General features: G+C 37.0%; 1 protein-coding gene and 1 long non-coding RNA gene across 2 annotated transcripts; both read right to left on the bottom strand.

The window, feature by feature from the left end:
• Nucleotides 1-448: 448 nt before the first annotated feature.
• Nucleotides 449-4,557, bottom strand: LOC130014231 (uncharacterized). Its single transcript, XR_008789188.1, has 4 exons — nt 4,518-4,557; nt 4,024-4,121; nt 3,356-3,442; nt 449-587 (listed from the first exon to the last, which is right to left on the bottom strand). It is a non-coding gene; the product is annotated as an uncharacterized LOC130014231 (long non-coding RNA).
• A 39-nt stretch (nt 4,558-4,596) lies between these two features.
• On the bottom strand, nt 4,597-13,325 carry LOC130010533 (epidermal growth factor receptor-like). The gene is given in 11 exon segments (XM_056103123.1): nt 4,597-4,740; nt 5,102-5,183; nt 5,470-5,533; nt 6,093-6,377; nt 7,023-7,136; nt 7,787-7,834; nt 7,836-7,953; nt 10,957-11,096; nt 11,819-12,067; nt 12,558-12,738; nt 13,179-13,325. Coding segments are annotated over 9 exon segments (1,110 nt in total). The 5' UTR covers nt 12,558-12,738; nt 13,179-13,325; the 3' UTR covers nt 4,597-4,730.
• Nucleotides 13,326-15,242: the final 1,917 nt, after the last annotated feature.

Here is a 15,242-nt window from a genome sequence, read left to right as displayed (position 1 = left end):
ATTGAATTACCTGTCAATTTACCGATTTGAGAAACAGGTATTAAATATTATTTTCTTTCAGAGGTGTCCGGACCCACCCTTGATCACACAGAGCATATTTTTTCCTGCGATAAATCACGGAACAAACTACCGTGCAAAGCAGTGTCGCTATTTTGGCATCACACCACTCGAATGCTACACATAAATGAGTAGAAATCTAGTCTCAGTGCTTCTGATTTTATCAAATTCTTGGGTACCTCAGGACACCCGGCCCCACCCTCCTCTGTTCAAATTCCCCTGAACATGTCCATGCTGTCTTCATTTAAGGTAATTTACAAAAAATTCAAAATGGAAGACGTTGATACATTATAACACAAACTTATTCATTATTGAATCGCAAAGATCTTGATTCTTGTTGTTTTTTGTTTTTGTTCAGCGTTCTGCTAGAGTTATCTACCTTGACTTGTGCGTTATTATTATCGTGAGACTCGTCCGAGTTCAAATGCGGTTGTAAATAATCATCTGCTTCAACGACCTCTTCCGGTCCGTCGATGGCCACGCTCATGCTCCTCATCAGATCATGTTTGTCGTATGATCAGTTTGTCTCCCTTTAATAAAACATCACAGATACATATATATATAGAAATCTGACAAACGTTGGATTTGTAAATCTACACATCATGTCAATCAGAGTAGTTTAAACTCTTTGTCAAATTTTTTCTAATCTTGCATTCTTTGGACAATATCTAATATTTCACAGCTAAACCAACATCTTTCAACATAACAGATATATACACACATAGTACGTACATATAGAAATCTGATAAACAGATATATATATATATATATATATATACACACATAGTACATACATATAGAAATCTGATAAACAGATATATATATATATATATATATATACACATAGTACATACATATAGAAATCTGATACACTCTTGGATTTGTAAATCTTTGCTAAAATCTTTTGATGGGCCTCATTGATTATGCTAGATTCCCACTGTCGTGTGATGTGTTACGATAGGATTGTCCAAACAGAAAGCAGGAACAAATAAAATCAACAAATAGGACAAAAACAGAAAAAATAGCTTAATTAATTAGGAAACAAAAAACCCTCCTAATCCCAAACAAAAAAAACCTTCTTAGTGCCGAAGCAAAATAAAAGAAGCAACTGAATCATGAAGAGAACCAATATGTTAATGATAGTAGTATGGGGAGAGCCACGGTGGCTCAGTGAGTAAGACACTGGCTCGCTAGCCTCGAGGCCGCGTGTCCGATCCCTGCATTAGCCGAGAAAGTTCATCAGGACTTTCCGGCGTGGTTTTTCCCTTGTCAGGATGGTGCAGGATGGAGGACCTGACAAGGACAGCTGTCTAGTCGTTCGGATGGGTTGAAAAACCGAGGTCTTGGCATGCACGTAAAAGATCCCTCGGCAGTTGAAATTCCATATATAAGAGTAGGCCATAGTGCCGCTGCCCGGGCAAAATTTCCCTCACAGCACACTGTATGGCATATGTCCATCTTCATTAGCGTCCTTATGTTCTGCTCCTACTGGGCTAATGAAGATGGGAGAACAGTAGGACGTTAAACTCCATTTCATTTCAGTATTATGGGGGATACTCAACTGAACATTCTGGAATTGTATTCTCTCATTCCACGCATGTCCTGATTGCATATGAAAATGTCTCAATTGCGCACTTTTACGAAGAATAAGAACAAGGGCCTCACGAATCAGACACCCTAACAATTATTTTTAGTATCAATTTATAATTTTTATCTTTTGATAATTTTCATCAAAGTCATAAACAAAACACTTCATTTGACTGACGGTGAGTCTGGGTACCAATATATCATTCTCAAAAGGTCATTAGGGTTTTTTTTGGTACTCTTATGTGAAGGGCGATAGCATTAGTTGACTGGGCTGACAATAATTTATCTATCAAAGTACAAATAGACCTTAGCACCGCCGCCTTGGCAAATGATTACTTAATCAATCTCATTTATTATCAACGACAGTCGAGATGCGCAATAGTTATACACTCAGTAGAGTAAATATTATTTTGAATTATGAATATGATTCACCATATCCAGATGTCTGAATGCGTACGACATGTCTGACATATACAGGTGAAACAGCAACCATTGTTAACCCCCATTTCATTTGAACACCTGTAGCTATAACTGTCTGTCTTTCTGTAACAAGCTACATCTAGTCACGATGCACATGCTCTTTAACAATTTTACGTACAAGAAATTGAAATAAAGACAATTAAATGTGAACTAGTTTATACAACTTGTATTAACAACAGAATAATTCATCATGTTATTCAGATATTTATTTAGTGCAGATGAAATTAGCAATTTGGTATAAGTGTATCTTTTAATTTTGATGTTAAATTGTTTATATTAGATAACTTGTAAATTTCTACAGTTCATGCAGGATTTATTGAAATACAAATTACAACCATTCCATTGCTAGAAACAATCCACCAGCCACATCAGTCTCTGTGTCTATAGATGAATGGATATCCCTGTGTTCAGAATATCCTTTCAAATATAAGCCTACTGTGTGTATTATTCTACTTTCATTTTGGTTTAAAGAAATAGTTCATTTCGAGTATGACATTAGTATATAAAATACCGATACAATGGATTTGAAAATAAGCTGAAACTTATATCAATTCATTTATCAAAAACGTTATAGCCCTATTTACACATGTCTGATAAATGTTTGAAAGTTATTAGGCCTATTTTATCAAACACGTTATAGGCCTATTTACACCTCTTCTCCATGTTGGGAAGTTATTTAGTTAAATATCATTTCATCAAAAACGTTATAATGAAACATATCTGATACACTAAGTCATGCGGTGTGGTTTCAATCAGAAATAGAGTACGGGGTTATTTGCCTAATCTACTGGGGTTTCTCCAGACCCCCCACGTACAAGTGAATTATTCAATTAAAATTGTACTATGTGTTAGTCCCAAAATGATCTATTTTGTGTTAATTGGATGTTAAACCCCATATCCTCTCTTTCATTCGCTCTACTGGTGTAAAATAGCAATTTAAAATTAAAATAAGTAAATTTTAAGGATATAGCATTTTGATTGGTTGCGAATTGATATGCTAATACATATTTTATCTCTCGACCTCAACCAATGAAATAACAAGATTCTAAAAAATTAAATAACCGCCATTATTACTATTTTCAAGAAAATTAGTCCCCAATCAAATGACAGACAAAACTACTCTACTAAAAAATAATGAAAATGATGAAGTGCATGATGGGATATGATGAAATGGGAGGTAACTACAACATTCACGATACAACATGCCAACAAACCAGATGATCAAGTCTACCTGAAGAGAAGTATCAGCAGAATTTTGCGCATTATTTTCCGCTTCCGCCCCATTGGACACTCCTGATAGGCGTTTTAGAACGTCACCCTTTAAAGTTAATTTATATAATCCTATATTTAAAATGTGTACGATTGAATTCAGGACATATTAAGCATAATTCAAACTTTAACGTTTCTAAATTCTTTTTTATATTTAACTGATAAATCATAAAATAACTAAAACAATGACCAGTCAGGAAATTTTAAGCATAATTCAAAAATTAACATTTTTTTTTTTAACATTTAAATAAAAAATCATAAATCACAATAACTCAAAATTTTAAGCATAATTAAAAAAAAATTAACATTTTGTATTTTTTTTTGGACATTTAAATGATAAATGATAGATAATAAAAACTCAAATATAATCAACAATAAAAAATATCTCAAAAAAAGAATTTATACGGTACGGTAATAAAACTGTCCATGAGAAATTTCACAGCAAATTTTATTCTATTTTATTTTTTTCATTAAAATAATGTTTATAGACACAGAAATCGATCTTATTTACAAATTACATATAAATTTAAAACAAATAAATAAAATAATAAAAGATATGTAGAGACTAACTCAGAGGAAATATAGATGAATAAGTTTATAAAAAAACATTAAATATAAATGGCATCTTACCTGAATGACGAGATATCGACCAGGATCTCGTGCCATCTTTGAAAATTCTTCCTGCAACTCCAAGAAAGATGGCCGACTTTCTGCATCCAACATCCAACCTATAGCAAGATATTATATATGACATTTAATTTTGTATGTATTTTTTCCAGGGCAAGTGAATAACTGGATATAGTACATAGCTCCTTTTTTTCTACAAAAGTTTTCTTGCTTAAGCAACAATGACAAGGTGAACTGACAAACTAGGTCATTTCAGGACTAACATATGGCTCAATTTTACTTCAATAATTTGCTTGCACGTAGGGGTCTTTAGCAGTGGGAGGAAACTGGAAGACCTGGAGAAAACCCCTGAGGTTGGACAGGTGACTCTATCCCTTGTCACGTACAACCCTGGAATCAACACCATAACACTTGACTCAATGACAGACCTTGTAATGTGCACACGTCAACCCATTAGACCATCCCCTCCCAGAAGAGTTCAATACCCCGGTACTTACATTTTATCATGATCATATAGACGTCAATAGTACAACAATGTGGTTGTGGGAGTCGTTCCCCTTTCTCTAACAGATCGGGAACATCCCGGGCACGAATACTGTCGTATGGTTTCTGTCCATATGTCATTAATTCCCAGACGGTAACACCGTAACTCCAGACGTCACTTTTATGTGTAAATATTCTGTGTTGTATACATTCTAACGCCAGCCATTTTATAGGCATCTGAAATAATCAAATAGAAATAAAATTAAAGGGGTTTAACGTCCTACTGTTCTGCTCCGACTGAGCTAATGAAGACTGGCATACGCCATACAGTGTGCTATGAGGGAAATTTTCATGGGCAGCAGCACTATGGCCTACTCTTATATTGGATTTGATATAAGAGTAGGCAACAGTGCCACTTCCTTGGCAAAATGTCCTTCATAGCACACTGTATGGCGAATGTCCGTCTTCATTAAATCCTCTTTCATTTCATAATAAACAAGGCCCTTTAATACTAAAAGGTATCCACTGACATTTCTTCATATAAAATTTACAGGTATGAAACGTATTTAATCAAGATATAAGTAATCTGTCTACTCACCTGCAGCCTGATAAGACTTCATCATAATCCAATAATTTCGCTAATCCAAAATCTGTAATCTTTACCTGGGTTGGTGTATGTACTGAAATAAATAAAATCAAAGTATTCATAAAATATTCAACACTATCTATTAATGTCTTTTCTCTCTATATCTTTTTATGTTCCAGTAGTTTAACAGATTTAATTTCTTTGTCCAAACTGTTTCAGGTTTATTCAGTCTGGTTCCAGTTTGTGTGCACTTTGGAAGATCCAGCAAGGGAAGATGTCTTGGCATCTCGAACAGTAGTACATGCTTTGAAGCAAGAGTATGCTAACGGTTGCTCCATAAACAAAATATACAAAATAAAATAATCTATATTAAAACTTACACAGAACATTTCTAGCTGCCAAATCTCTGTGAACAATACCTCTCTCTTCTAAATAAACCATACCCTAAAAAAAATAACCAAATTTTCCGACTTAAAGATACATTATGTAAGATTTAGATAAAGAACTAGCCATTCTTGCTATAATAGTTCGAAAGTAGATGATGTAAAATGAATAATTCGAAAATTTCATTCAAATTACTCTATTGCAAGCGAAGATATTAGCCTTTGAAGGTTTGACAGACGTGTGCAATAATTTCAACTACCGTACTGGTTGATCGAAGCTAAGTCTCGGTCCTCCATATTTCATAAAATCAAAGTATCGCTGAACCATTCTAATCTATTTAATATTGGAGAAATCTGATACCACCTAGAGTTGATTAGAGCCTGGATCAGTTAATTAATGTCTAATTAATACTTTAGAAAACATTTCAGACCTAAACAAAGACCTACAATAGGCAGATTTAGCTCTTGCATAATGCATGTTTACAAAATCCTATCTGTGGCTCAGTGGGTAAGGTGCTAGCTTGTTAACTCCCCCTTGTCAGTGTTGCATCTTAAGGATTGTTGGGGGTTTTCAGGAACTAAAAGAGTGTTTTTGTGGATAAAACTGCGATTCTACTCACCTTAGCTATTTGTGTACACCAATTCAACAAAACTTTCGATCCAATGTGATCTTTGTTTTTTCGCACGTAATCCAGAAGACATCCGAGAGGCATGAGCTGCGTTATTAACATCATTTGTGCCGTCATACAGACTGCCAATATCCTGACACAATACTGATGTTCTACTGACGACATGACACGAGCCTCTTCCAACAATTCTTTATTCTGATTGGGTGAGGTTCCTTCCTGTAAAACTTTTATAGCCACAGGAATTTTAACATTTTCACCTTCTGGAATCCAAAATCCCTAGAAAAAAAAAAGCAGCGAAAAACAAATAATTATAAAATATATTTTCTCTAGTTGAATGTTTGCAATTGTTACATGACTAGAATGGAATTTGACATCGTGTCATCACAATACTTTGGTTATTTTGAGACTAACATATGGTTAATGTATCATCAACACTATATACCTCTGGTTATTTTGAGACTAACATATGGTTAATGTCTCATCAACACAATACTTTGGTTATTTTGAGACTAACATATGGTTAATGTATCATCAACACTATATACCTCTGGTTATTTTGAGACGAACATATGGTTAATGTCTCGTCAACACACTACCTTTGATTATTTTGAGACTAACATATGGTTAATGTATCATCAACACAATACTTTTGGTTATTTTGAGACTAACATATAGTAATTGTAATTCTTATGGTCATGTATGCAATAGAAGGGGTAGAATTTTGCCCAAAAAGTGGAATTTTTATCTACACCTTTTCAAATTCCAACTGTCGCAGTTAATGTATATATTTTTTGGAAAGATCTTGAATTCCTTTATTCAGTGGTATAAAATATTTAACATTTTTTGTCATTTTTACTTATAGGTCATGACCTGCAAAATGGCCTCCTGGAAAATCTGACAGTTAAAGGAATAATTACTTACTTTATAGACAGTACCAAATGCTCCAGAGCCAATAATACCTCCACGTCGTAAATCGTATTCCTTTATCAATCTTAACTGAGCAAGGTCCGGTTTAGCTGTCGTAGGTGTAAGAGGCTGAATAAAAAAACGTTAGAAAAATATGAAGTGGCCCTAAACAAACTTGAATTTATTACAAAAATTTAATTCTTTTAAAATCAGTAACTACTACAGTAAATTGTTTATCTACCGTTTTCATCAGCCCAGTTGGTTCAGAAAAGTAGGATGTTGAACCCCATTTCATTTCTCAAAATCAACACAGTGACAAATGTTTAGAGAACAGATAATTTGATTAAATGGAGTTATTCCCCTTCAGCTATGTGTTAATTCTAATGGTCACATTTGATCAAATCTACAAAGAGTTATATAACACAAGGATGTATGATCACTGTTTTTCTTTTTTTAATTTAATTCATATATAAAACATAGGTTGCCAAGCAACGCTCATACAGATGGAGGCGACGGCAATATACGACCACAATGCGGCTGTATAAAAAACATTAACATAATCCAGTTATTCATATGTTTTAAGTATGATCAAATAAATGAAATGATACGGAGTTTAATGTCCTTTTCTTCTGCCCTGGGATAATGAAGATGGACATGTGTGCAGTGTGCTATGAGGGAAAGTCCTCCTGGATAACGGTCTACTCTTATTTCGAACTCCGACTGTCAAGGGTTCTTTTAGGTGCGTGCCAATTGGTGTACATCATCAAATAAATACTCACCACTTCCTCATCCCAGCCAGTCATCTTGGCCGTAAGTTTTGCCGTTTTTTTCCTTGGCTTTAGCTCGTTTTTGACAGTCCCAAGCTATACAAGCGATCAAAACAGCTACAATCAGTACACCGGCTACAGATGGAGCAACAATTATAGCCATTTTCTTCTTTTCATCTCTACATTAAAAAAAAATATATCAATTTATTTTATTGAGAGAGAAAATAAAAAATACAATCAACTAAAACAATAGACCATCAAAAATTTAAATCGTCGGTGGGGATGCAAATTGAGTATTTTCTATGTTTTTTTTATAAAGACACATTACCTAATAACTAGATTGATAACTTGGTATTTCTCACTAAAGTATCAAATTTCTTAAATAACCCCTTACCAATATGTACTTAACATATATATGTGATTAAAATATCAAATTTCTTACAGCTTAGTCCCACACCAATATGTACTTAACATAATATGGTTATTTAACATTAAAGTAGCTAAGTCTTAAACTCAATATCATCCAAAGTATTCGACATTGAAAACACAAATTATTTGTCAATTTAAATCAACATCGATGATGTGATCTTACCGGGAAAAGATGGGCTTCTGATATCCAATATTTAAGACGAAATAAACATTTTACCATTGGAAAACACATCGTGTACCATAATGCATTTCAGTGACATTTTGTAACAAGGGATTCGAAGAACAAAGGCTAGACATTTTCGACAAGTCATGTCAAACGGTTACGCCATATTCTTATCTGGAGAGCATGTGCAATAAATACTACGGTGTAGGCCTAGTCTGGAATAACCAGACACTAGAGATTGCTATTCGATTGAGACTTCTGTCGTATTTTGCCGAACATAACTGATTAGAAATTATACTGAAAACGGAAACGATTGAATGTAAAAAGATTTATATACATTCAAATTACATTATTATATGCGTTGCATCTCATTTGTGTCAATTTCTACGTCCCAAATATTAGCAATTTAGCTCCTTTAATATTAAGTAATGAAAATACCGAAGCTAGATAATATCACAGCTTGGATTCAATTGGATTTATAACAGACCTATAACTACATTATCTTTGTAGATAATATAATATACTGAGCGCCATGGAAAACGCATCACTTTTTTTTCCCAAATGTTTTATTACTAGGTGGTTCTGTATGTATAATATTCTGCAATACTATGAACTATTGTTTCACACAATGCTCCCAAACGCACTAGAGATGCCGAGACTTACTGAAAATCAACGGAATGAAGCCATGGGAATGTCCAGGGCTGGCATGTCTACACATGCTATTGCCAGACACTTCAATTGTCATCAGTCCACTATTGTAAGGTTGGTGGAACATGTTCGAGTTTCTGGATCAACACGTGACCGTCAACGTCCTGGTCCACAATGCGTTACAACCCAGGCTCAAGACCGCTACATCCGGGTCACTCATCTGCGTGACAGATTCCACCCAGCGACTCGAACAGGTGCAGCAGTCGTCGGAAGACACGTACCAGTAAGTGCCAACACCATAAGACGTCGTCTAAGAGAAGGAGGACCCCGTGCACGACGACCTTATGCTGGAACTATCCTCAGGGATCATAACCTTCAGCGGCGTTTGATATGGGCTCAAAGACACCAGACATGGAGAAGAGTAGACTGGCAAAGTGTGCTCTTCAGTGATGAGAGTCGCTTTCATCTTTTCTCACGCTGATGGCCGTCAACGTGTGTGGAGACGTCTTGGGGAACGTCTTGCAGACTGCTGCGTCTTCAAAACCAATCGATGGGGTGGGGGAAGTGTAATGTTTTGGGAGGCTTCACATTTCATCGCACGGACCACCCTACACATTTGCAGGGGTCGCGTTAATGCTGTAGCCTACCGTGATGATGTCTTGCATTCAATTGTTGGTCCGATGTTTCGAGCGCACCCACAACTTCAGCACTTCCAAAAGGATAAAGCGCGTCCGCATACCGCCCGTTTTAGTATGGACTACCTGGCTGCTAACAACATCAATGTCTTGGACTGGCCAGCCATGTCTACGGACATGGCACCGATAGAACATGTCTGGGATGAGATTGGACGCCACAGATGCACACCATTGCTGCTTTAGAAGCTGCTCTTGTCCAAGAATGGAACAATTTGCCCCAGGCCTTCTTTCAAACATTGGTTAATTCCATGCGCCGTTGCTGCACAGCGTGCATAAGAGCCCATGGAGGACACACGCGCTACTGACATCTGTGTCGTACTTTTGGTTTTGACCCCTCTGACTTTGTACCGTTGATTACAGATTAAACATCCATAAGTGTACAAATGTGTTGTTATTGATGTGTTCCCATTTGAATATTGTTGACAATAATAAGCAAAATAAATAAGATCTGTTTACAGGATCATTTTGTTATACGAAAAACTAAGAGATGCGTTTTCCATGGCGCTCAGTATATATTCTATTTTTGAGGACAACTGTTCTGCTCTGACTGGGCTAATGAAGACAGGCATACGCCATACAGTATGCTATAAGAGACACTTGGCCCAAACAGCGGTGTTATGGCTTACTCTTGTATCGCATTCAAAATGCCAAGGGAACTTTTACATGAATGCCAATGTGTACACAGAGCCTCAGTTTTTTGTCCCATCTGAACAACTATACAGCTATCCTTATCAGACCCTCCGCCCTGAACCATGGACAAGGGGAAACCATGTCGGAAAATCTCAATGAACTTTCTCAGCCAACACCAGGAGCGAAACCGCGACCTCCAGCGTCTTACCCACTGTGCTTAGTATTCCTATTAGAAATGTTCAAATATGAAAATGAAAAATAACATCTTGTAATAGAAATGTCAGATTGAGCAGTTCTATCAATATTGGAGAAAGAGAGAAATGGAGCTAACACAAACTAGGTCACTTCGGGACTAACATATGGTTCAATTTAATTTCAATAATTCCTTTCCAAGTAGGGGGTCTTTAACAGTGGGAGGAAACAGAAAGACCCAGAGAAAATATATGAGGTTGGACAGGCGACCCTACTCCTTGTCACGTACAACCGGGGAATGGAAACCACAACAGTTGACTCAATGCCAGACCTTATGATACAACAAGCACGCACTAACCATTCAGCCATCCACCCCTCCTCGATATATGGAAGACACAAACACTAAATACATATACAGTACTTACTCAGTGTTACGTGATAATAAAGCGATGACTTCTGGATGGGTATTATCAGCACAAACTGTTCTAGATGCTGTTTCACTATTTGTGTTGTTATCCAACACTGAATATGGTAGATGTTGTGGACATTCATCCGTGCAGTTAAACTACAAATTTATAAAATATATTTACTAAATTCAAACGGCCAGGATGAATGAAATCGGGTACATATATCCCAGACAGAGGCCTCCCACTTGCTTAACAACTGCCCATTTTATCATTCCCTACCCTCACCCTTTCAAAACGTTGAATAGTACCACTTTCCCTCATTACCAACTTCCCTATCCTCACCCTTTCAAAACATTGAATAGTACCACTTACCCTCACTAACAACTTCCCTATCCTCACCCTTTCAAAACATTGAATAGTACCACTTACCCTCATTACCAACTTTCCTATCCTCACCCTTTCAAAACATTGAATAATACCACTTACCCTCACTGCCAACTTCCCTACTCTCACCCCTTTCAAAACGTTGAATAGTACCGTATAAGTTCTACAACTTACTATCATTGTATCATTGCCAACTTCCCTACTCCTACAAATAAATTCTACCACTAACATCTTGATTATCGCCATCTTCCCTACCGTCACACGCCCAAATAAAATCTACCATTTACCCCCAATGTATCATCGCCATCTTCCCAACCTGCACCCTCCCAGATAAATTCTACCACTAACATCTTGGTTATCGCCATCTTCCCTACCGTCACACGCCCAAATAAAATCTAATATCTACCCCCCCACCATCATATCATCGCCATCTTCCCAACCTGCACCCTTCCAGATAAATTCTACCACCATCTACAAGATAAATTCAAGCACTTACCCTCTTATCATCCTCACCGATGTAGATTTTGAAGTTTTTACATGCCAAGCAATCTGTACTTTCTGATCCTCGACATCCACTTCGACACTCGTCAAAACATGGTTCACACTTCTGTGTCGCTTTATTACCGAATGTCATAGTTGGACAGAATTCTACACACGAATCGGCCTTGAAAAATTTACATTTATTACAATTCATATTACTGGCCCCGTAACATGTCTGACACAGTCGATGACAAGGTTCACACATCTAAAATAGAATTAATAATTTGAAATATAGTATTTATGCAAATAAAAAACAATTTGGAATATATATAATCTTTTTTAAATAAAAAACAATTTGCAATATATGTTATTTTCGACAGATAAAATAGTGTTTAATGTCCTACTGTTCTGCACCGACTGGGCTAATGAAAACAAGTATACACCTTAGAGCATGCTAATTTACCTGCACGCCGATATGTACATGGAACATCGGTTTTTACTCCCATCCAAACAACTATGGATTGCAGCATCCTGCATGACTTTGGGGACCCTGACCAGAAAATCCTGATAATTTTTCTTGGTCAACACAGGGATCGAAAACGGAACTTGCAATGTAGCGAGTCAACACCTTACACACACTGAGCTCCCAAAACCTAGGACATTATCCCTTTAACACCACAGTCCCTAAATGACCAAAACCTAGGACATTATACCTCTAACACCACAATCCCTAAATGACAGAAACACAATCTTACCCTTTTTCCACCTAGTAGATTATTATTGTCTATTTTAACGGGAGTTAGATGATGACTGTCGGGGCAGGAATTAGTATCGGTTGGTAAACATCTTATAGTTTCTGTAAAATGAGACTTTCGAAAACCGACTTCACAAGAGTTACATCCCCCTGGACCCACAATATCAGAATTTCCTGTACATCTGAAACACATAGATTTAAGTAACGTATAAATATAAGTGTGAACCCGAATGAAGCCTTTAACACCTGGATTAACCGAAATGTAACATAAATATAATCAGGGAACTGGGGCGGTATTTATAAAAATTCTAAGAGTTGGAACCAACTCTTAACCGTCAAAAATTACTCCTAACTTTGTAGATTTTCCTAAGACCTATTTATAAAACATTTTACTTTAAGAATTACTCCTAACTATGACACATATTTAGGAGTCCTCCTGTAGCACTCCTAACTTGTTAAAAGTACTCTTATCTTGGTTAACATGGCCGTCCGTGTATGCCGCCTAAGAGAGTTTAAAACAAGAAGAGATTTCTTAGTGGAGTACAACAATGACGAGTTGATAAGGAGATATCGACATGGGTGGGATTCTTTTTGTGACAGATTTAGTTCGGCATCTACTTACGAGTCCTACGAAACGAAATTTCTCAATCGACGCTGAGATGAAGATCGCCATTACGCTTCGTTTCCTAGCTACTGGTAAAATGCAACTGTGTAGTGGTGACGATTTCGGCGTCAGTCAACCTACAGTGAGTAGAGTGATTGCATGACATCAACACTGAGCTATAAATAACTTCAGGGAATCCCCGGATATCCCATGGTTACATCGCTAAGAGTTTGGTTAGGACCCAAGTCTTACATTTAGTTAAAAGTAACTTTAAGACCCTTTATAAATATTTCTAAAGAGTAACTTTTAACTAAATGTTGTTTTAGGAAGTCTTAGAGTAAAAGTTATGAAAACTCTAAGAATTTTTATAAATACGGCCCCTGGTTTCAGTTAATGTAGACCAGCAAATGAAATGGGGTTTAACGTCCTACTGTTCTGCTCCGACTGGGCTAATAAAGACGGGCATACGCCATACAGTGTGCTATGAGGAAAATTTTGCCTAATGCTTACACAGGACCTTGGTTTTTCGTCCCATCCGACGACTAGACAGCTATCTATGTCAGACCCTCCGTCGTGCACCACAGACAAGGGGAAACCCACGCTGTAAAATCCAGATGAACTTTCTCGGCCAACACAGGGATTGAACCTGCGATCTCCAGGTTAGCGAGATAATGTCTTACCCACTGAGCTACTGCAAATCCCCCCATGGCTTAAAGGATTAGCTACAGTCTATATAACACCATCATTGACGTTATAAACTTTAAGATGCTTTAAGGCTCTGTATTTTACGCTTACAAAGAAGATGGCTACTCACCCATCAGCACAGTTTTTATGACATTTTCTACAGATATTATTTTCATCTGGGTACATGATACTTGGACACTCTGCTAGACAGATGGCGACATTGTTGTTATCTAGAATGGTAACATTCTTACAACTGTCTCATTGATTCGGTTCCTGAAATATACAACATCAATCTCTCTCGAATATATGATACCATTTTGTTATGGACAACAGTCACTCTGTCAATGGACAACAGTCATTTTGCTTTGAACAAAAGTCACTTTGTTAATGAAAGGCTGTCACTTTGTTATGGACAACAGTCACTTTGTCAATGGAAGACAGCCACTCTCTGCAATGGAAGACTTTCACTTGGCTATAAAAAAAACCAGTAACACTGCTATTGAAAAGTCACTTGCTATCAGTGCAGGACGCCTGTCAGGTCATTGACCAAGGCACACACAAGTACGCGCCAAAGGCGTCACGAGCGTCTGGGGGGGGGGGTCTCCCCCAAGGAAAATTTAGAAAATTGACAACCGCAAACACGTTTTCCAAGCATTTCAGACCAAAGCAGAAGAAGGCAAATGTTTAATTTTCTGATACAATTAGATAACAGAATGACCTAAGAGCACTATCATAAGGAAAGAAGGAGGGAGAGTGTCCTGTCTTCTCCTTCCTTCCTTCTTTCCTCCCCCTCTCTTTTCTTTCTCTTTTCTTATTTTTTCCTTTCTCTTTTTTCTTTATAGGCTTAGGCCCACTTTTTTTTATGAGCTTAGGCCCACCTGTCACGGACAGGTGGACAGGTGGACCCAGTCCGGCACTGCTTGCTATATATTGAAAACAGTCACATTCTCATGGAAAACAGTCACATTCTCATGGAAAACAGTCACTTTCTCAAGGAAAAAAGTCACCTTTTCCTATGGAAACGATCATTTCTCATGGCAAACAGTCACTTTCTCATGGCAAACAGTCACTTTCTAAATGAAAACAGTCACTTTCTAAATGAAACAGTCACTTTCTAAATGAAAACAGTCACTTTCTAAATGAAGACAGTCACTTTCTCATGGAAAACAGTGGAGGAATGACACTTTGCAATGGAAGCCCGCTATCAGGATGCCATCTTGACGTATCGCCTTCAACTTCACCAATTCCAACGATTCCAAATGTGTCATCATAATATTAAGAGCTAGGGCACTGTTTGAAAAAAAGAAATGAAATGGGGTTTAATGTTTTGCTCCAACTCGGCTAATGAAGACAGGCGTGCACTATGCAGTGTGTGCTTTGAGGGAAATCTTGCTCGGA

Source organism: Patella vulgata, chromosome 9, assembly GCF_932274485.2.
Source record: "Patella vulgata chromosome 9, xgPatVulg1.2, whole genome shotgun sequence".
NCBI classification, from domain to species: Eukaryota; Metazoa; Mollusca; class Gastropoda; family Patellidae; genus Patella; species Patella vulgata.
This window is presented reverse-complemented; position numbering and strand designations above follow the sequence as displayed.